Source organism: Zootoca vivipara, chromosome 16 (assembly GCF_965207765.1).
Source record: "Zootoca vivipara chromosome 16, rZooViv2.hap1.1, whole genome shotgun sequence".
In the NCBI taxonomy this organism is placed as follows: Eukaryota; Metazoa; Chordata; class Lepidosauria; order Squamata; family Lacertidae; genus Zootoca; species Zootoca vivipara.
In genome coordinates this window covers 17726470-17748108 of record NC_142599.1, presented here as the reverse complement: position 1 = coordinate 17748108, position 21639 = coordinate 17726470, and the positions used below count along the sequence as shown (strand labels likewise).

Genomic DNA, 21639 nt, shown 5'->3' with positions numbered 1-21639 from the left:
TGTCAGCCGCCCTGAGCCCGGTTTTTGACTGGGGAGGGCGGGGTATAAATAAAAATTTATTATTATTATTATTATAAAATCAAACTGTCCATTTGGAAACCTATATACAGTAGTACCTTGGTTCTCAAACGCCTCGGTACTCAAACAACTTGGAACCCAAACACTGCAAACCTAGAAGTGTTCCGGTTTGCGAACTTTTTTTAGAAGCCGAACACGCTCCGTTTTGAGTGCCATGCTTCCTATTTGAGTGCCACACTTCCGTTTTGAGTGTTACGCTGAGGTTTGTCTGTTTTTGCTATTTATTTTACGTTTTTGTTTCTGCAGCTTTCTGTTTTTGTGGAACCCAGTTCAGCTACTAATTGTGTGACTGCAGTACATTGTTTATCGCTTTCATTTTATGGATCAATGGTCTCGTTAGATAGTAAAATTCATGTTAAATTGCTGTTCTAGGGGTTGTTTTTAAAAGTCTGGAATGGACTAATCCATTTTGCATTACTTTCTAGGGGAAAGCGCGCCTTGGTTTTGGAACGCTTTGGTTTTGGAATGGACTTCCGGAACAGATTCAGTTCCAGAACCAAGGTACTACTGTACAAAGCAATTAGAAGCCAGGACTATAATTTATGCACATTCATTTGGGAAATAAGTCCTAGTGAACAAAGTAGGAATTACTTCCAAGTAAACATGATGAGGCACACATTGACTACAACTGATTTTGTGTGTGTGTGCGTGCGTGTGTAAATGCATTTTAATTAAAAAAACTGGATTCGTTTTTCTAAATCCACCCTATGTAGGGAGAGCCCTGCCCCTCTTACCTGTCTCTTGCCCTCACTTGTGAACAGCTCACTGATTTTCTTCTGCTTGTACATGTCGTTCTTTTCCAAGAGCTTCTTGTGGAGCCAGTCGGGGTGTCGGACGCGAGGAACGGGGTTTTTTACCTGACGGGACACACCATTTGTTATTTATTCGGGAGGTTCCCTCTGAGTTTCATTCTGCCTGATCCTGCGAGGATACTACTGTTTTTGACCAGAAGCAGAAGGAAACTAGCTATGCTAGAACACAAGACGCTTGCACTGGCAGTGCTGACATCCAAATCAGAGACCCATAGCGCAGAAACCCCCAGCTTCTCAACTTTCGTTTGTACAACCAATCACAGAGTAGAAATATTTTAAATAAATAGCTCTGCAGTCCCAGGTGTGCTCTCAGGAACGCACAGAGCTCTCGTGCATTCGGAAAAGACCGGGGTCAGTTCTATGCAGGAAAGGTATACCTGAAGGAGCGTCTCCTCCCCCGTCGTTCTGCCAGGACACTGAGGTCCAGCACCGAGGGCCTTCTGGCGGTTCTCTCACTGCGAGAAGCAAAGCTACAGGGAACCAGGCAGAGGGCCTTCTCGGTAGTGGCACCCACCCTGTGGAATGAATGCCCTCCAACCAGAGGTCAAAGAGAACAACAATTACCAGACCTTTAGAAGGCATCTCAAGGCATCCCTGTTTAGGGAAGCTTTTAATGTTTGATGGATTTCTGTATTTTAATATTTTGTTGGAAGCCGCCCAGAGTGGCTGGGGGAACCTGGCCAGATGGGCGGGGTATAAATAATAAATTATTATTATTATTATTATTATTATTATTATTATTATGGTTCTACCTTTCTGAAATGAATGGGAACACTCAGGGAGCTAGCTCAATTTTGGAGCTTTGAGTTTTTAGTTAGCTATTGGGCCGGAGCAACTAAGTGTGAGAGTTCTGCGGCCACCTCCTGCACCTTGTAACATCCTGGGGGAGCCCACAGCCCTTTAGCCACCAACCCGACAGTTACCTGCTGTAGGGCTGCTGGGATGGTGATGATTTTCTGAATTGTGCTGCCCAGTCTCTCGATATAATAGTCCCAATCCAGGATCTACAAGCAGAGAGACAAGAGGATTTTGGTCAAGTCCAAGGCTGGGGAGGGATTGTCTAGATAAAGAGGTGTGCCACAGTCAGCCTTGAGTCACAAACGGCTGGAGGACAGCCCCACACAGCTTACCGTCCGGATGTCAAAATCCTGCAGGGAGGGGCTCTTGAGCCATTTCCGGAGATAGTGCCTGCGGACCGAGAGCTCAGCCTGGAAAATGGCCAGCGGAATGGCCCTGGGAAAAATAAATCAAAACGCATCACTTCTATTTCCAGAAGAGGAGCAGCCTCGTCAGTCTGTTGCATCTTAAAGACGATATGGTTTGTATCCGATGTTCATTCTCCTCAGAATAAACCCATTCAGCTGACCAAACGGAAGTTAGTCACGACAATTACAATCATACCTCGGAAGTTGAATGGAATCCATTCCATAAGTCCGTTCAACTTCGAGAACGTTCAGAAACCAAAGTGCAGTGTTTGATTGGCTGCAGGAGCTCCTTCAGCTAATCGGAAGCCGCAGAGGACATTCAGGTTCCAAAGAACATTCGCAAACCGGAAAGCTCACTTCTGGGTTTGCGGCGTTCGGGAGCAAAAACGTCCGAGTACCAAGGCGTTCAGGATCCAAGGTACGACTGTACTTTAAATCAGTCTATTCTGAGTACAATGAACTTTTACCAGCTTTGTCTGGTTTGCCAGTTATGGCTGTTCCTGGGCAGGGATAGCCTGGCCACTGCAGTCCATGGGCATTTAAGGCTGGAAGAAGAGTTTGGATTTGATATCCCGTTTTGTCACTACCTGAAGGAGTCTCAAAGCGGCTAACATTCTCCTTTCCCTTCCTCCCCCACAACCCCGCCTTCCCCAGTCAAAACCGGGCTCAGGGTGGCCAACACCAATAAAATTACAGTAAGACATAAAAAAAGAAAACAATTAATTAAAATACAGATTAAAATACAATATTAAAATTTAAAATGCAGCCTCATTTTAAGTAGTCCATAAATCCAAACCATGAGGGAGGGAAACACAGGGGTGGGTCAGACTGAATCCAACCCAAAGGCCAGGCAGAACAGCTCTGTCTTGCAGGCCCTGCGGAAAGATGACAAATCCCGCAGGGCCCTGGTCTCCTGTGAAAGAGCGTTCCACCAAGTTGGGGCCAATACTGAAAAGGCCCTGGCCCTAGTTGAGGCCAATCTAGCCACCTTATGGCTCGGGATCTCCAGTATATTGTTGTTTGTGGACCTTAAGGTCCTCCGCGGGGCATACCAGGAGAGGCTGTCCCGTAGGTACGAGGGTCCCAAGCCACATAGGGCTTTAAAGGTCAAAACCAGCACCTTAAACCTGATCCTGTACTCCACCAGGAGCCAGTGCAGCTGGTAAAGCACTGGATCAATGTGATCCCGCGGCTGGGACCACGTAAGGAGCCTCGCCGTGGCATTCTGCACCCGCAGGAGTTTCTGGGTCAGCTTCAAGGGCAGCCCCGCAAAGAGCGAGTTACAATAATCAAGCCTGGAGGCAACCACCACATGGATCACTGTGGCCAAATCAGGGCGAGAGAGGTAACACAAACACTCTGTGAGGTGAGTGGGGCTGAGAGACTTCAAAGAAGTGTGACTAGCCCAAGGTCACCCAGCAGCTGCATGTGGAGGAACGGGGACGCGAACCCGGTTCACCAGATTACGAGTCTACCGCTCTTAACCACTACACCACACTGGATGATGGCAATGCGCTTTATGTGGAGCTGTCCTTGGTCCTGTTTCGGAAGTGTGGGAATGGTGCATCCATAATACTATGCAAAGGGTTAATGCTGTAGCATAGAATCCTGTGATGTCATAATGAGGCACCCCACCCCCAAGTTCCGTTATCAACTATGTGTGAGTTTTAACTGTGAGAGCAGCAAGTGTGTTGTGTTATGCTGGCGCCTGCCTCAGAGCCAGTCTGTAAACATCAGTCAGTCTCAAGATACAAATTCATGTAAATATGTTTCAGCAATGTAAGTATTATCTACCTCTCTTGTACATTCAATTTGACAAGAACAAGTACAGCTAGTCAAAGCCCTTATGCTATTTAAAAACTTTAGAAGTGTTGCTTGGTTTTTCCTGGGGGGAAAAAGAGAACTATTTAAAATTGTAATAAGAATAATAATTTATTATTTATACCTCGCCCATCTAGCTGGGTTTCCGCAGCCACTCTGGGCGGCCCCAACAGAATATTAAAAACACGATAAAACATCAAACATTAAAAACTTCCCTAAACAGGGTTGCCTTCAGATGTCTTCTAAAAGTCAGATAGTTCTTTATCTCCTTGACATCTGATGGGAGGGTGTTCCACAGAACAGGCACCACGATCAAGAAGGCCCTCCACCTGGTTCCCTGTAACCACACTTCTTGCAGGGAGAGAACCGCCAGAAGGCCCTCGGAGCTGGACCTCAGTGTCCGGGCTGAATGATGGGGGTGGAGGGTCAAACTTTCACACAACTCTGTAAAGTATAATTACCAGCTGATGCAGAATGCTGCAGCCAGGGTGCTGATGGGGGCATCTGGCCAACGGTATGTAACATTTTGTTGGAACGAAAGTGGGGTTGTTATAGTTTTTGCTTTTTACTATGTTACATTTTGTGTTTTCATAAACTGCCCTGTGCTCCTCGCATGAAGGGTGTTATAGAAATTTAACAAATAAAAATCACAACATTCCTTGAGTTGGCGAGGCTCATTTCATAGCAACAAGAAACTAAGCCTTTCGCATCAACGACCCGGCATTGTGGATTACTTGTGCCCCTCTGATCGATATATACTGGTACCTCTCTGTGACCGGGGATCCTTCTGGCTTCTTAGAAATGATAAACCGGCAGCTCAGACCAGCATCCTTCACCATCTGATCCCCCAGGAACTCAGCCAGGCGCTTGGCGGTGCTGATGGAGGTGGATTTTTGTTCCCCATAATCTTCCAGCTTGCGGGACATGGACCGGTTCTCCGAGATAAGCTCAAACAACTCCGAGTCAGGCATATTGGCAGCCTGGAAAAAAAGAGAGACAGGAACGCTTGCATGTGCCAGCCACATTCCCCTCCTGGACCACTTTGGAGGCAGGGCAGCTCAGCATCCCATGTTGGTCACACTAAAAGCTTCTGAAGGCCGCAGGAAGCCCGGGAGATGCCCGTGTGTGGACTACAGAAGGGGAGAAGAGGAATTTCCAGCAGCAACAGAAACCTCATCTTCTTTCCAATAGGCGGATCTGCCCTTAACTGGCCACCAATTCCCCATTACCTTCATCCCTAAATGCCCGGTGTGGATAGATTTAACCATACAGTCCCAGAAAAGCCGGAAGACTCACCTTGGAGCCTCAACCCACCTTGCTGTAGAGCACATCCAGCCAGTAGTCGGCCACTTTGGCAACGGAGGCATAAACCTCCTCTAAAGTGGTGCCCTTCAGGAAGGCCTCGAAGACGGATGACTGGAAGATCTTGACCAGCTGCAGCTCCCCCCGCCGCTTCACCTCAAACCCCTTCAGCTCGGCCAGGGAGCCGTCCTCGTTGAACACGGCGTACCTGGCGTGGAGCAAAATAGTCAGCCTGTGCAGGATTGGCACCTTCCCTCTCCTGTGTCTTCTCCGTTGGGACCGATAGGGCGGAAAGCATCCAAGCCAAAGAGAGCCAGAGGCAACTAAGACGAGTTTTGTCCCCATCCTCCTCCCTGCTGGGTTCTACAAGTGGTAACACTGAAAGGGAGGAGGAGGAAGCTTGCCACAGCCAGGCTATGCCCTGGGGCTGGTTGTAAGTAAAAAAGGCAGGTGGGGGCTGAGTGAGGGTCAGTGCCCACTTTGTCCCAGTGCCTCCACTATCTGTTGCCCTCCAGGTATTTTGGGCCACAGTTCCCAGGTGGGGGCAGTGCCCCCTTTTCCCTAATGGACCAGCCTCCACGGCTTCTTACAAACTAGAAAGGAGGGAGCTCTGAAAATGCCCATCTATTAAGGATCTAGCAGTGATGTTTCAAGTCCTGCCATCTTCCAGGTTCAGCTTTGCTGCCTGCCGGTATCCCTGAGCCAAGGAGGAGCTGCCTCCCCAGACCTGGATTCTGCCTCACCTTTTCTTCAGCTTCTTGCCCTCTTCCTTGGAGGCGGGGAGAATCATGGCCAAGTACGGGCCATCCACTTCAAAAAAGATGCTGTTTTCCGAGCGGGAAATGTAGGTGAGCGAGGCCGGGTCCACCAGCTCCTGGTACTGATCGTTTGTAAACCCTTCCTGCAAGTAAGTGACACACACGCTGGGCGTTTCGGCCTTGCAGGCTCATGCTGCACCCGAACAATTTAACAGGAGGGCTGGAAGGAAGCTATATATGATGCAATCCCTGCAGGGGGGGAAGCTAAATGTCAAGCAGAAACATACCCATGGTTTCCATGCCATTTCCAGATTGTCTTTATGGAAGACCCCCCCCCCCAAAATCCTGTCAATCTGACTTGCCCCCACCTCCTGCTGATAAAGGCTTGAAGCTCACCTTCACCATGATGTTCAGCATAGCACCCGGATAGGAGATTGTCACCTTGGGCTTCTTGGCGTGAGTCGATTTGATGACAAAGTTTTCGGGGAAGCTGTTTGGAAGCACACACCAGATCCCGTCTGTGTCCAGCTCCAGCGGCCTCCTGGGAAAGGGGGAAAATGGGAGAAGCGTTTCCATATGGGAGGCCAGAGGGCACTCTGCAAAAGGAACCACCTTATGAGGAATGGTTGCAGCAATCAGAGCTTTTTAGTTTAAGAGAAAAATCGAGAAAGATGTAGCGATTTATAAACTTATGCACGGCATGGAGAGAAAGTGGATAAAGAAAAGCTTTTATCCCTCCCATAACATTAGAATTCGTGGTCATCCGAGGAAGCTTAATGTTGGAAGGTTCGGGACAGACAGAAGAAAAGAGTTTTCCACACAGTGCATAGTTAAGCTATGGCCATCAACTTGGATGGCTTTAAAAGAGGTTTGGACAAATCGATGGAGGACTATGGATAACTACTAGTCATGATGGCTATTTGCTCTGCCTCCGTGGTCAGAGACAGGAAATGATTCCAGTTGCGGGGAACCGCAGGACGGGAAAAGTGTGTCTCCACCCCCATCGCTCAGACCTCATAACTGAGGTCCAGCTCTGAGGGTCTTCTAGCAGTTCCCTCACTGTGAGAAGTGAGGTTACAGGAAAGCAGGCAGAGGGCCTTCTCAGCAGCGGCGCCCATCTTGCGGAACGCCCTCCCATCATATGTCAAGGAAAGAAACAACTACCTGATATTTAGAAGACATCTGAAGGCAAACCTGTTTAGGGAAGTTTTATAATGTTTGATGTTTTATTGCTTTATTATTATTATTAGCTGCCCAGTCTCTCGTATTCCCCGGGAAACCCCCGTTTTTCCAGCCGTTTCCCGCTGGCAGCCCGGATTAAAAAAAACCGTAAATCCCCCGGATTCTTACTGGCCCGGGGAGGCTCCTTCTGTGGATGTCTGGAGTCTCTGGACATGCACAGAAGCGATTTCTAGCGCTGCGGCCATTTTGGAAATGGGCAGAGCATGCATAGAAGCGACTTCCGGTGTCGCTCTGCCCAGTTCCAAAATGGCCGCAGTGCGACTTCCAGCCATTTTGGAAATGGGCAGAGCATGCGTAGAAGCGACTTCCGGTGTCGCTCTGCCCAGTTCCAAAATGGCCGCAGCGCGACTTCCGGTTCCGTGCTGCTGCCGATCCCGGATTTTTCAGTCTGGAAGTTGGCACCTATGTTATTATTATGTGGGGAGCCGTGCAGAGTGGCTGGGGAAACCCAGCCTGATGGGTGGGGTTTAATAATAATAATAAATTTTTATTATTATTATTTGGTTGGGTCCAGCCTGAGGGTTTCCCACAGGCATCTATCAACCATTGTGAGAACAGGATGCTGGACTAGATGGGCTATTGGCTTGATCTAGCAAGCTCATATGTTCTTATGAAAGCTGATGAAGTTTACAAAAGCAACAGTCTGCAGAGACACGCAGTGGGTCTTCATCCCTTGCTCTCTGAGTTGCTTAAGAGACCTGCTTCTTTTTCTGGGCCAAGGCAGTAAGGAGCAGACTATGGGGTGGTGTGCCTTTGAGTCCAGATCCAGACCAGTCATTCCTTGTGGTTAGAGACAGAAGAGATTCAGAGCTGGACAACTCATCTTTGCACCATTTTGGGTTTTTTTTTATACTGTGTTTACACATACAGTAACGGCCTTCCTCTTAAAGGAGCCCTGGACAACACACCACAGCAAAAAAAACAAAGCACCGTCATCCACGAAGGAGCAAGCCACCTTCGCGCAACAGGCACACAACATCCAAGCTCAGAATCTCCTCGCCTCCAGCTGCCACAGGCAGCCACCATTCAACTACTCACCCAATTTGCTCTATCAGCTCCCTGGCCTGTGTGATGATGTTGGCGCCAGTGAAGCAGACGATGCCAGCCATTTCCATGGAGTACCACCGAGCTCTGCGTAGGGGAGAGGAGTAGTGAGAACAGGAAGAGCAGCTCTGGGTCAGCTGCTTTGCAAACAAGGCTTGAGGCCTGATCTGCTAAAGATGCGGCCAACGGCATGAGCAGAGAGGCCTCCTGGGCAAGGAGCTGCAGTATTTATGTGCTAGGGGGGCTGCTTTCCCCTGCTCACATTGCTTGCCAATCCCACCCCCTCCCTTCACACCTCATCCAAGTGCCCCACTTCCTCACTGCTCCTCAGTGTCCCTCCAACCCTGCTTTATTCAAACGTCTGCTGTTGCTTAAAACACATCTTCTCTCTTTTTCTCCCCTCCCTGGCTTCATGCAAATCCAAGATGGTGATGCAAAACTACAAATCCTCCAGTGGGGGCTGCATGACGACAGCCTTACATTTTTATGTTTATAGGAGGAAATGCTTCATTTAATTGTACTAGGATTTAGTTCTTTGTCTTAATATTGAACATTTAAAGGCCCAGCAACTGCACCAACTGGGAGCCAAGGCAGGGGCAGATTTTAAAAGGGCCATTTAGAGACCCACCAGCAGCCAGACTCTTGAGTTCCCCCCTCACCCTTTGCGCATGACGTATCCGTAAAAGGAGTTGAGAATGCACTTGTGTGCCAGCTGCAGGGAGTCGTACAAGATCTCCATGTTCTTGCAGCGCTTTGCTTCCGAGGCGTCACCCGACTCCATTGCAGCAGCCAGCTTCTTCTTCCACACCTGGGAAAGGCAGAGGAAAAAGGGCCTGTGACTCAAGCAAGCTGTGGGCTATTGTCTACCTTTGCTCCAGCTGGTCTCCATCCTCTGTCTCAGGCAGATGTTTTGGCCTACAACTCCCATGATCCCTAGCTAACAGGACCAGTGGTTAGGGAAGATGGGAACTGTAGTCCAAAACATCTGGAGGGCCAAACTTTGGGGATGCATGCTCTATCTTTTCCTTCCACATCCCTTTCCTTGGATGTCTGTCTCCTCCACCCCCTGTAAACCCATGTTAGCAAAAGCTTCTGTATATTACAGAAGGCATATGGATTGCATGCCCAGAGCTTTTTGGCTCTGCTTAGCTGCAAATAGAAACATTTTATGTGAATTTTTAAAAAGGTAAAGGGACCCCTGACAATTAAGTCCAGTCGCCAACGACTCTGGGGTTGTGGTGCTCATCTCGCTTTAAAGGCCGAGGGAGTCGGTATTTGTCCGCTTCCGCAGACAGTTTTTCCAGGTCATGTGGCCAGCATGACTAAGCCGCTTCTGGCAAAACCAGAGCAGCACACAGAAACGCCGTTTACCTTCCTGCCAGAGTGGTACCTATTTATCTACTTGCATTTTGACGTGCTTTCGAACTGCTAGGTTAGCAGCAGCTGGGACCGAACAATGGGAGCTCACCCTGTTGCAGGGATTCGAACCGCCAACTTTTCGATCAGCAAGCCCAAGCGGCACAGTGGTTTAACCCACAGCGCCACCCGCGTCCCTTATGTGTATCTAGCAATCAACTAATACAGTGGTACCTTGGGTTACAGACGCTTCAGGTTACAGACTCTGCTAACCCAGAAATAGTACCTCGGGTTAAGAACTTTGCTTCATGATGGGAATAGAAATCGCGCTGTGATGGCGCGGCGGCAGTGGGAGGCCCCATGAGTTAAAGTGCTCTCTCAGGTTAAGAGCAGTTTCAGGTTAAGAACGGACCTCCAGAATGAATTAAGTTCTTAACCCGAGGTACCACTGTATACAAGAATTTGTCTGTTAAATCTATGAGTAAGTTGAAAACTTGATATAAATCAATGCTTTTTTATTACTTTAAATTCATTTCAAGTATTTCTATACCACTCAATATTCATAATTTCTATTCAAGCATTCTGGCCCCCAAGAACCACAGCATCCCCTTTCAGCACCCACCAGCAAGGAGAGATCAGCCTGGCTATCAATGCCTGCCTGCATCTCATCGCTTTATGAACGTAAAGATCACCATGAACACCTTTAGAAACTCACCATTTTGCTGCGCTATCGCAAATCTGGCAAAATAAAAATAAAAAGGCACCTTATGCAGCCCCTTGAACTCGTAGCGGCGGTCACGAAAGGCCCGCACGGTGTCCACATAGAAGGAGTTTTCCCGCTGGCAGATGGTGGTGACACGCTCCTCAACCTTTGTCACGTGGATTTTCTTGTACGCTTTGCGGCAGTAATCTGGGCAAGAGGTGTGGCAGAGGCGGTTCACTCGCAATTTATTCTGGAACGTTTTAACACTTCCCAATTTGAAAATGTTTATATGCCACTTGCTAGTTTAAAAAAACACACACCTCAGTTTGCAAAAAGAATTTTAAAAATTAAATTTTCAGTAAAAAAAAAATAGCTAAAAAGAATGAAAATCAATTAACTGAAAACAGATTAAAACCCATGTCGACATTCTACATGTCTGGATGGGCTGTGCCTAAGCAGAAATGTGCCCAGCAGGTGCTAAAAAGAGTGTAGCTAAGCCTGACGTCAATAGGCAGGGAGTTCCGAAGTGTTGCTGCTTCCACACCGAAAGACTGATTTCTTACAAATGCAGGAGTATTATATGGCACCTGTAACAGTGCCAGTTCTGTAGATCAAAGCAGTTGAGTGGGCAATGGGGGTAAGGTGACAAACTGGTCCCAAGCTGTTAAGGGCTTTATGTACTAATACAGTGGAACCTCGGTTCCCAAACGTCTTGGGAGCTGAACGTTCTGGCTCCCGAATGATCGAAAACTGGAAGTGATTGTTCCAGTTTTCTAACATTCTTCGGAAGCTCCTGCAGCCAATCGGAAGCCGCGCCTTGGTTCCTGAACCGTTTTGGGAGTCGAACGGCCTCCCGGAATGGATTAACTTCGGGAAACAAGGTTCCACTGTAGGAACACCACCTCTGCTCACTGCTAGAAAAAGCTCTGGTTTGGGGCTGGCAGCTGATCCCAGACCCCAAGTCCTCTAGCACTAAAGGGCATAGCAGGGGAAAGGAGGTAAGCAGGAGAAAAAAGTGTGGCACCTTGAGCTTCTCAGGGGAAAGGTAAGGGCTGAATCCAAGAAAACCAAAGCTTCAAGACAAATCAAGCCATAACCACGTACAAGCTCTACTGCGGTGCAGAAAAAGGTTTGCTCTCTTATTAGCTCAGAGATGGAAGGAAGACAAAGTCCCTAACAGAAAGGAATGGCAAGCCAAGTTGTTGAACTATGCTGAAATGGCAAAACTGACAGGAACCAAGAGGACAAAAACCTTAAAAAAGAATGGGGAAAATTTATAATTTATTTAGGAGACCACTGCAAGCAGATGGAAACATTAGCAGGATTTTAATCCCACTTGTAATGCAACAAATACCATGGATAATTTGGATTGATAGAAAATATAGAGCATTGAATAATATGCAGTTGTAAATGTTAATAATCGGAACCATGGAGGGGGTGGGGGAAAGTCATGAGATTCAAGCAATCTCTATATATGGATATACATTTGGATTGCTATAATTTTATATCTGTAAAATCAAATAAAAATGACTTCAAAAAAGAAGAAAAAGGTTTGCCCTCACCTGCCAAGCGCTTCTTCTCGTATTTTGCTTGCTCCTCCCGGGACAGCTCGTGGAAGACCCGGGGCGGTCCATCTGGGAAGAGAGGGGGGAACTTCTCCGACTCCAGCTGTTGCTGGATGCGATGGTACTCGCTGCGGCTTGCGGGCACTGCAAGGGGAGAAGAGAAGGGGGGTGGGGAAGGAAACAACCCAGCTGATAATCACCCCAGACTGTGAGAGGAGATTTCATACACAGCAGAGGAACCGCGCCAAGTTGCATACAAGTCAGCAGAAGGGAAAAGACTCACTGAATTCTCCTCTCCACTGCCAGGTCATCCGCCGCTGACAGTTGGCGCCTGGTTTGTTAAAGTCGCAGGCGGCGCATGTGGCCTCGTTCACCATCGCCGAGGGCTGAAGGGAGGGAAGCAAAGCAGAGGGGGAGCGAATAAATGCACAAGTACATTTAAATAAATAAAAGTTTTTAGGCCAAGCAAAGCTGGATCCTGCCTCTAGAAAAGCAGCAGGTGGACCCAGGATGCTTTTGCGAGATTGTTAAGTCTCAATTGTTAAATTTCTATACCATCGTTCAGCTGAAGTTCACAGGGCGGTTTAAATATAAAAACAAACGTACCTACCATAATAACTAACAAAAACTTACACCCTCAGTTTAAACAGCCCTAGATTGCTTAAGTAGCCAAAGGCCTGTGAGAAGAGGAATGTTTTTGCCTGGTGCCTAAAGATATGTAAGAAAGGTGCCAGGTGAGCCTCCCTGATATATAGTGTGTGCCAAAGCCCTACTGCACCTGTGTTTTGAACTCAAACAGCTACTATGGGCAGCAGAGGGTGGAGAGCTCTATTCCAGCCCTTCCTTCCTGTGCTGCATACTCCCAAGCAAGAAAAGAGTGATCACCAACCATCTATTCATTCAGCAGTCTCTTACTAGGGAGAACATTGCAACACTGGCCTTTTCCCTCTGTCCCTCTATCCTTGTTGCTCAAGAGGCAGCAACTCTTTGCGAAGGAGAGGTTGCCTGGAGTGCCTACCCCAAACTGGAGCCATTACAGGTCCAGGGAAAGTTCCATACGTATTGTCTCTTATTAAGAAGGCAATGTTGTTGAGCTTTCGTAGTACGAATTATAAATCACACTGCGATACTCCCAAACAGAAAGACAACATCCCCTCACCCACCCTGCAAATCTCAAACTGAAATAGCACTCCAAAATCTTAACCATGCAGCTTGTTATTGTGTCTGATACTTTAGTGATTGCAATGTTTGTTGCTGGGTTTTTTTAAATGTTACTGTGCTTATTGTTAGCCACTTTGAACTCAACATTTGCCGTTGGAAAAGCAGAATAGAAATATCAAATCAAATCAAATCTCTGACCACTTGGCAGTGCAGGCTGGGGCTTTGGGAGCCCAAGAGCATCTAGAGATTATGTCTAAGAGGCCACAGCAGAGATTTAGACTTTGGTATCCAATGCCCAGGAGCACAAACTCTTCACTCACCTGAAGCCGGTTGGTTAGGATGATATTCGGGTACATGGCCCCCACGTCCAGGTGGTATATCAGAGGACATTCAATCCTGTTGGGGACTTCCTTCAGGGAGTTCAGCTTGACTTTGATTTCATCACAAACCTGTGGTCCAGAGGAAGCAGTGGAAAGCAGGCAAGGGGATAAGGTGGGGTTGTTGTTGTTTTTTGCCAGGGAGAGCAGTGCTTTACCATGCTCTTCGGAATGCAATAGAGAGCCCGGCAAAAGAACACTACACATAAGGTAAGGTAAAGGACCCCTGGATGGTTAAGTCCAGTCAAAGGCGACCATGGGGTTGCGGCGCTCATTTAGCTTTCAGGCCGAGGGAGCCGGTGTTTGTCCGCAGACAGCTTTCCGGGTCATGTAGTCAGCATGACTAAATCACTTCTGGTGCAATGGGACACCGTAACGGAAACCAGAATGCATGGAAACGCTGTTTACTTTCCCACCGCAGCGATACCCATTTATCTACTTGCACTGGTGTGCTTTTGTACTGCTAAGGTTGGCAGGAGCTGGGAAAGAGCAACGGAAACTCACCGTCGTGGGGATTTGAACCGCCAACCTTCTGATTGGCAAGCCCAAGAGGCTCAGTGGTTTAGCCCACAGTGCCATCTGTATCCCTACACCACACATATACCAGGACTGTGCTTTTCGTAGGCCACAAGTGGCCCCCAGTACAGTTCAATGCAGTAAATAGCAGCAGATTGGTGGCCAAGGTTGAGGGGGTGGGGAAGCAAAGGGTTGAAGCAGGGGAAAAGATGGAAGCAACAGCCAAGATAACCTGGGGACTGGGGAGCTAGATGCTTAAAATGAACAGAAACTAGAGTGAAGGAGCTGTGTCAGGACAATAACAACTCCATTGCTATTGCTGCCTCCTCCTATGCAGACACTGCTGTGTGGCCCACAAGGTTACCTCCTGGAAGTTGGTCACTTGGTCAAGGGGTATTCCTTCCTCTTCCTCAATGGCGTGGCGCAGAGTCTTCTCCACACGCTGCAAAAGGAAGTCGAAGGCAGCAGGGTTCTAAGAGACACAACCGGGGTGGGGGGTGAGGACATGAGTGTGACAAATTTTCACCAAGGATTCACTCCAGGCAAAGCCAGTGAGCCCAAATCACCAGGGGAACATGGGGCAGGCGGAAACGAATCTGCAAAGGAAGGCCTTATGCTCTTTGTAATCCACAAGATCAGGTTGTAGGCCTTCCTCCAGCAGCCTTTGTTGGCCACCAGCTACAGGGAAGTGTGCTCCCCTCCCTCTAGAAGATCAGTTGCCGGGAAGAATCACCAGCAGAGAGGAGTTACTTTTGCACTCAGATTCTTTTGGGCTTCCCAATGGTTGGCCACTGTGAGAACATGTTCTATCACCAGCCTCATGGGGTCAGGCACTTCTCTTTTTTTGGACCTGGGACAATTTGGACCTGCTTAATTCTGGCAAGCACGGGGGGGGGATTTATTCTGGCACCCCATCGTCCCCCATGAGCTTTCAGGAAGTCTACTTCCAGGGCAGGACTCGTACCATCTTGAAGCGGCAGGGGATGTCACTGCGAAAGACCCCCGACTCCAGGGCCTCCACATGGCCCCCAACATAGGTCTCCGAGTCCAGCACGTGCCCATCCTCAGTGAGCTTGTTGAACTCCTGCTCTTGCTTGTTGGGGAAGATGATGTTGGCGTGATAGGCCTGGACCATGAGCAGCGCCTCGCACAGAGTCCCTGAGCCCTTTCGCAGCACCTGCAGGGAGGGAGGGAGGGAGGGAGGGAGGGGGAGAGAGAGAGAGAGAGAGAGAGGTGGGCTGGTGGCAAAAGGGAACTTAGAGAGGGGGAGCCAATTTGATCTCTCCTCGCAGGGGAGGGGGGAAATCAAGCCAGTAGGGCTGGGCAATAGCAGCTTTTAAACATCGCAGTGTATCGCCAGCCAAAGATATCGGTTTGGCGATAGACCACAACGTTGAAAATACAAGCTGCACCGACCTCGGGAACTGAGGCGGTTTCACCTAGGCCAGGCATCCCCAAACTTCGGCCCTCCAGATGTTTTGGACTACAATTCCCATCATCCCTGACCACTGATCCTGTTAGCTAGGGATCATGGGAGTTGTAGGCCAAAACATCTGGAGGGCCGCAGTTTGGGGATGCCTGACCTAGGCCCTCACAGGCTTGGACAACGCAGCTCGTTTGTGCAGCTCAGCTGGGGATTGGGAAGGTTCCTGCTCTGCAGCTGAGTCAGCCCCGGCACTCCTGCCACTCATGGGCGAGTGGGCAGAGCCTCAGAGCTCCTTTAACGGCTCGCTGCAGGGAGTGCCAACCACGCTCCCCTCAGCTGAGCAGTTTCACAGAGCTCCCACCCCGCCGCCAGCTCACGGGAGCCAGCACTGGTCTGGGGGCTCCTTTAACTGTTCAGCTGAGGTAAGGGCAGCTGCACACTCCTCAGTTGAGCAGTCCAAAGATGCAGAGGGAGGAACAAGCTGTATTGGTGCCTCGGCGACACAGCTTGCTTCTCCCTCTGCATCGTATGAGGGGCAGAGTGTGATGGCAGTTTCACTCAGCAGTGTATTGCGGGTGAAACTGCCCCCACTCCCGAGTCCCCTCTGCTAGCACTACGCTGCTGGAAGGAAGGAACTCTAGCAGACACTGCTAGCAGAGGGACTCGGGAGCAGTCTGTTCCTCATACCGGTCCTGGGTGATATATTGATATATTGCCCAGGCCGACCTGAAAGACTAAAAAACATCTGTCTCACAGTGGAATCTTGGAACAACCAAGGGGCCACATATTAGTACTGAGACCTTCACCTTTGGTGATTACTAAAAAACATTTTTGTGCAGACAACCTTTCTCGGACATGTAGAATGTTGGTGTATCTTTCAATCTGTTTATAGCTTATTGCTGATTTTATCTGGCGAGCGTTTTAAAGAGCTATTTTTTTTACTGTAATAATAATAATAATTTATTATTTATACCCCGCCCATTTGGTTTCCCCAGCCACTCTGGGTGGCTCCCAACAGAATTAAAAGCACACTAAAACATCAGAGATTAAAAACTTCCCTAAACAGGGCTGCCTTCAGATAGAAGACATCTGAAGGCAGCCCTGTTTAGGGAAGTTTTTAATCTCTGGTGTTTTAGTGTGCTTTCAATTCTGTTGGGAGCCACCCAGAGTGGCTGGGGAAACCCAGCCAGATGGGCGGGGTATAAATAATAAATTATTATCATTATTACACTCAAATGAAAAGTCAGATAGTTGTTTATTTCCTTGACATCTGATGGGAGGGTGTTCCACAGGGCGGGCGCCACTACTGAGAAGGCCCTCTGCTGTTTTGCCGATAATTTTATTGTTTTATTCTCTTTGCAAACTGCTTTGGGGTTTGTTTGTTTTTTTAAACAATCAACTGGTGTTTAAATTTTACAACATAAGGAAGTAAATGAGCCTTGGGCTCCATTCTACTCACTTCATCGGGCTCCATGGGGATGATGGTGCACAAAGCGAAGATGAAAGGGTGGACGTATTTCATGTACATGTAGTAAGTAGCAACAGCGTCGGACACTGAGTAGGTGGCCAGAGTCTGGAGGAAGGAAGCGGCATGGAAGCATTTTGCAAATTGCCAGCAAGAGCGGCTCTGTCCTTCCTGCGCATCTGAGCACAGGGAGAAGATCAGCAGGCGCCGTAAGTTCAACACAGCCTCCTCCCCACCCAATGAAAAGGACTGCATGTTGCCGACATGCAAATATTCATTTAAGCAGCTCGATTTATATGGGCAGTGCTGACTGAAAGGAGGATCCTTGGCTGCATGTAAAAGTTAACAATTAAAAAACCAGCAACAATGGAAAATGGTCTTCGCTGAAAGCCAATTTGATAGCGCAATTATTATTATCCTTTTAAGAAGCTGTATCCACTGCTGATCAAGCTTTTGGGCCTGTGAGTCACAAACCAAGTTCAAATTATGATAAAGCTGCTACACTCCGCTGACAGCTTTTCTAGCTCTTGGTGTGAACTTGCCTTTAGCCTAGAAAGCCAGGGAGCAGAATGTCAAGAGAGGCAGGCAAGATACATGGCTATGCCCTAAGCCAGGCCTACAGGTCTCTAGGCTCTTGTCCAGATGCCCAACTGTCCCTTGCTGGCCTGTGCAATGCATGCTGGCCGCTGGTGGTTTAATTATTTAGAGGCACTTGACATTCTCCCATGGAACGAAAACTGATTGCGGAAAGAAGATTGCCCTTAAGGAATAATAGCTCCCTAAATGTACAGATCTAGCATTCTGCACCTAGAAAGTCATGATTCTCTGCGTGGAGCACATAAACCCTCTGTAAATTGCTCTGGAGTATCACATTCACAGAGGTAGAGGGGGCTGGAATTGAGAGCAAGCCTTGAACATCAGAAACCTCCCTTAGAGCTTCTCCGATTCCTAAGTCTACAGAAGAAATTTCTCTCTCTCTCTCTCTCTGGTTGTCAAACTGTTAGCATTTTATTTTACAGTGGAAGTCAAATTGTTCTAGATTCTGCAGGGATGCCAGAGTGTACTGCATCAAATGTTACATTTGCAACACACAGCTGCACAATTCCTATACATGTTATCCAATCCTACTGGATGTTGGAGGGTGAATTCTGGCCAGGGCCTCTTAGGGGCAGGTCAGGCCAAGAGAACTCCTTCCAGTACCCCTTCTATTTCCCTCTGCCGTTAATTGTGGGGAATCTGCCATGGCTGATCCCAATTGAAGACACACGGCAGAATCACACAGGGGTAATCGAAGTACCTGAGGTTCCTCAGTAGCCATCCGGCACATCTCTTCAGGATCCAGCTCCACGGGGTCATAGCCCAGCTTCGCTTTGGCTGCCGCTTTCAAGTTATGGCTTCCCACTGGGAGGTAACTGTCTCTCTTCACCCACCTGCCAACAGAAGCCACAGCATTGGTTGCTGAATTGGGAGAGGCAGCCCAGTTTACAAGGAGCAGGGCAGAAGTATTATGAGACAGGGTCAAGCTAAGCTTACTTTGGAATACAAGTCAAAGGCTAGGGCCACCACCAGGGAACCTTCTATCCCCCTCCCTCCAACTGAAATGTCTGCTGAAGAACCTTTGCATGCTTTTTTGTTTGCTGTAGGTGCTTCTTGGGTGTGCCGATAGTTCGTTACACCTTACCATGACCCTGTCTGATGTGAAAAGTTCCATGCGTAGAGGGATTGGTTGTTAAACCACCCTGGGAACTGCAGCTCTGAGGGGAATAGGATCTCCTTACCTTAACAAACTACCGTTCCCAGGGTTGTGTCTGTGTGTCTGTCTGTGAAGCCATGGCTGCTTAAAGCTGTCTGTTAACACAACATGATGCCTAGTTGGGATTGTGTCAAATGAAATGGTACAGGCTTCTTTTCAAAGAGTTTTATTATTTTTTAAAAAGTACAACTGAAGCGTTTGGTTCCTGTTTTCTCCCTGGTGCGCCCCAGCCAAAGGAAAACGAAAGGAGAAGATAACTCACGAAATAGAAAGGATTGTGTTTAATGTGATCCGTACTGTTCTGGACAGATCAGCGCTAGACAAAGTGTACAAGTGTAGCAATGAAGCATCCTTTGCTTTTGTGCGCATGTTAATCACAAATGAGGGACGGCCATGCGATATTAGCTGCCGTACAGCGGGAAAAAAAGGCATGTACAGTGTTGCCATCCTTCCTGACTCTGTCACGTTTCTGAGTGACAAATGGATGACCCCGGAAGGAGAAGAGCGGCCCTCTTAGCAAATTGCTTTCCCCAGGATACTTTGGGGGAGGTTCTTCGAAGAAGGCAAAGCTTCTTCGAAGTGGCAGGACATCACTTTAAATATAGAGTGCGGCTAGGGCGACAGTCAAAAGCATGGTGCAGCGAGGTGCCAAATACAAATTGCTTTCTCTGGATGTGCCATGAAGGCTGGGCCTTTTCCCACCTCCACCAGACTAAGCCCCGAGAAAGAGATTGGCGAGAGGGGCTGAGCATCATGTACCTGAGGCAATCCATGTGGATGCACGAAGGAGCTTTGTATTCCCCTTGGCTGTCCTTTTGGAATCCGATCTCCTGCTGCATATTCATCCCGTGAGCTGCTGCTCTGGTTTCCACAAAGGGCCTGGAGACAGATAAAGCAAAATAAGCCAGGGGGCCTTCTACAGATCTCACTATTTAGGCATTGCAACAAAAATTTCCCGCAGCTGGTCATTGCAGGGGGAGGGCCAGGTTAGCAGGAAAGTTTGCTGGCCAACTCGGTTCCCCAGAAGGTAAAGCATGCTTTTCCCCATTAAAATGAAAATAACCCAATATAATTTTTTAAAACATTTAAAAAGCTGGACACCCACAAGGCTCAAGAACCGAGTTTGCTGAATTCTCACCAGTCAAAGAAGTCTCCGTTGTATGTCACCATGATGGTAGGCTTGGTCTCCTGAACATGTTCAAACCACCTCTGGATGAGGTGGGCCTGATTTAAAAACAAGAGGAGGGGAAACAAATTTAAAAGGTCATTTATTGCCAATGGTCCAGATGCTTGTTGTTGCTGTTAATTAGATGTGCATACTTCCCTTCACCCGTAGCTCATAGGCAGTTCACAACATAAAATTACAATATAAAAATCACAAAATACCTAGTATTATCGCCTCTCCTGCTAGGTTCTTCTTATGACCAGCTTTTCTGCCAGGTAATCAAAGGTACCATGTATGTCCACCAAACACCACCTCTCACATTCTGCAACCATTGGGAAAAGGTGCATTTATCTGAGTGGTGGTTTGTTCAAATTTCCAAATTATGTAGTCTGGTAATCGGAGAGGGTATAATAATGGGATGGGGAGACCAGGGAGCAGTACACATAGAACCCCTCTTTTCTATATTTATTTACAGCATTTGTGTACCCTGCTCTTCTGCCAAAAGAAGAAGAAAAGGTCTCCCCGAGTGGTTTACACACAAAACAAGATAGTCCTTGCCTTCAGGCTTACAAGCAAAACGACGGCTATGCAGACCACATCCATGTCGCTAAAGGTAGCAAATGGGACCCGCAACGTGTGACCAAAACCCTCCAACTCCAATGGAATTCCGCGATTTCACTGTATTGTGGTTTTAAGGGGAAACTGGCCTTCAAAATGAAGCCTACCTACCTCATCTGGTTCATTAAAGACACAGAAAGGCCCCTCATACTCCGGTTTGGGAGTAAACTCAAAATCTTCAATATCCTCCGAAACGATCTCTCGGTTTGTGATCAAGTAACCCTGGGAAGAAAGAAGCGAAAGGGGAATTTGGTTAACTGAAGCAACAAAGAGTAAAACCAATGTTACCTTCTCAGTTCACACTAAGATGTTACTGAGTAGGAAATCCTGACTATGAAAACAAAACCCGGGGTAGACTCTCTCTCTCCACCCCACCACAAACACCTTCCCAATACACCTCCTGTTCTATGCTTCAATTGGGAGCCAGAAGTTCAGGGCAGCCTGCCGTTCCATACTCTTCCATTTCTATGGCTCAAGGGGGGGGGGCATTTATTCTGGCTTGTTCTGCAACCTCACCAGCCATGGAGGCAGCTGCCCCGATTTACCTGGCCATCAATCATGTAGGAGATCATCATGATCTGGTCCGTTTCTGCATCAGGAAACTTTAAAGGGAGTTTGGTGGTCTCGATGTCAAAGGCCAGGACGACAGGATCCTAGGAAGAATTGGAATTTCCAAGTCACTACCAGATGCTGAGCTCCACTCTGGGCAATACTGCAATAACACCTCTTCATCGACAACAGGGATGCGGGAACCTCCGGCCCTCCAGAACTTGTTGGACTCCAGCTTCCATCATCCTTAGCTAGCATGGCCAAGAGGGATAATGGGAGTTGTAGTCCAATAAGCAGCTGGAAGGCCACAGCTTCTCCACCCTTGATCTGCAATCCACTCCCTGCAAGTGCACCTGGCCCAGGCTAGAGGCACTAGAGACATTAGGGCCCACAGGCTTTGGGATGCTGTAGAGCCTGGATCACTTATCAACGTCATCTCCAACTCCTCGAAAGATTCCATCAACGGTGTCTCTGAAAATTTTTACACATAACTTGGGAAGACAGGCGAACTAATGCCAGTGTACTGGAAGAAGCAAATGTCACCAGTGCTGAAGCAATGATTCCTCAACTTTGTTGGACTGGTCATGTTGTTCGGATGCCTGATATTGTCTTCCAAAGCAACTACTCTATTCCAAACTTTAAAATGGAAAGCGTAATGCTGGTGGTCAACAAAAGAGGTTTAAAGACTCAAGGCAAATCTAAAAAAATGTAGTATGAACACCG

The 21639-nt window shown here is 48.0% G+C and overlaps 1 protein-coding gene across 1 annotated transcript in view; it reads right to left on the bottom strand.

Moving 5' to 3' along the window:
• The window catches only part of POLE (DNA polymerase epsilon, catalytic subunit), a 56225-nt gene that overhangs the window by 24212 nt on the left and 10374 nt on the right, over positions 1-21639 (bottom strand). The window contains exons 9-29 of the mRNA XM_060269359.2: positions 20913-21020; positions 20479-20589; positions 19723-19808; positions 19344-19463; positions 18129-18261; positions 16826-16939; positions 14905-15117; positions 14305-14412; positions 13368-13496; positions 12170-12272; positions 11884-12030; positions 10383-10528; positions 8922-9070; positions 8257-8349; positions 6373-6517; positions 5962-6119; positions 5231-5426; positions 4682-4896; positions 2021-2123; positions 1814-1894; positions 813-935 (exon numbers count right to left, since the gene is read on the bottom strand). Coding sequence (XP_060125342.2) covers positions 813-935; positions 1814-1894; positions 2021-2123; positions 4682-4896; positions 5231-5426; positions 5962-6119; positions 6373-6517; positions 8257-8349; positions 8922-9070; positions 10383-10528; positions 11884-12030; positions 12170-12272; positions 13368-13496; positions 14305-14412; positions 14905-15117; positions 16826-16939; positions 18129-18261; positions 19344-19463; positions 19723-19808; positions 20479-20589; positions 20913-21020 — 2781 coding nt within the window. The remainder of the gene's footprint in view (positions 1-812; positions 936-1813; positions 1895-2020; positions 2124-4681; positions 4897-5230; positions 5427-5961; positions 6120-6372; positions 6518-8256; positions 8350-8921; positions 9071-10382; positions 10529-11883; positions 12031-12169; positions 12273-13367; positions 13497-14304; positions 14413-14904; positions 15118-16825; positions 16940-18128; positions 18262-19343; positions 19464-19722; positions 19809-20478; positions 20590-20912; positions 21021-21639) is intronic.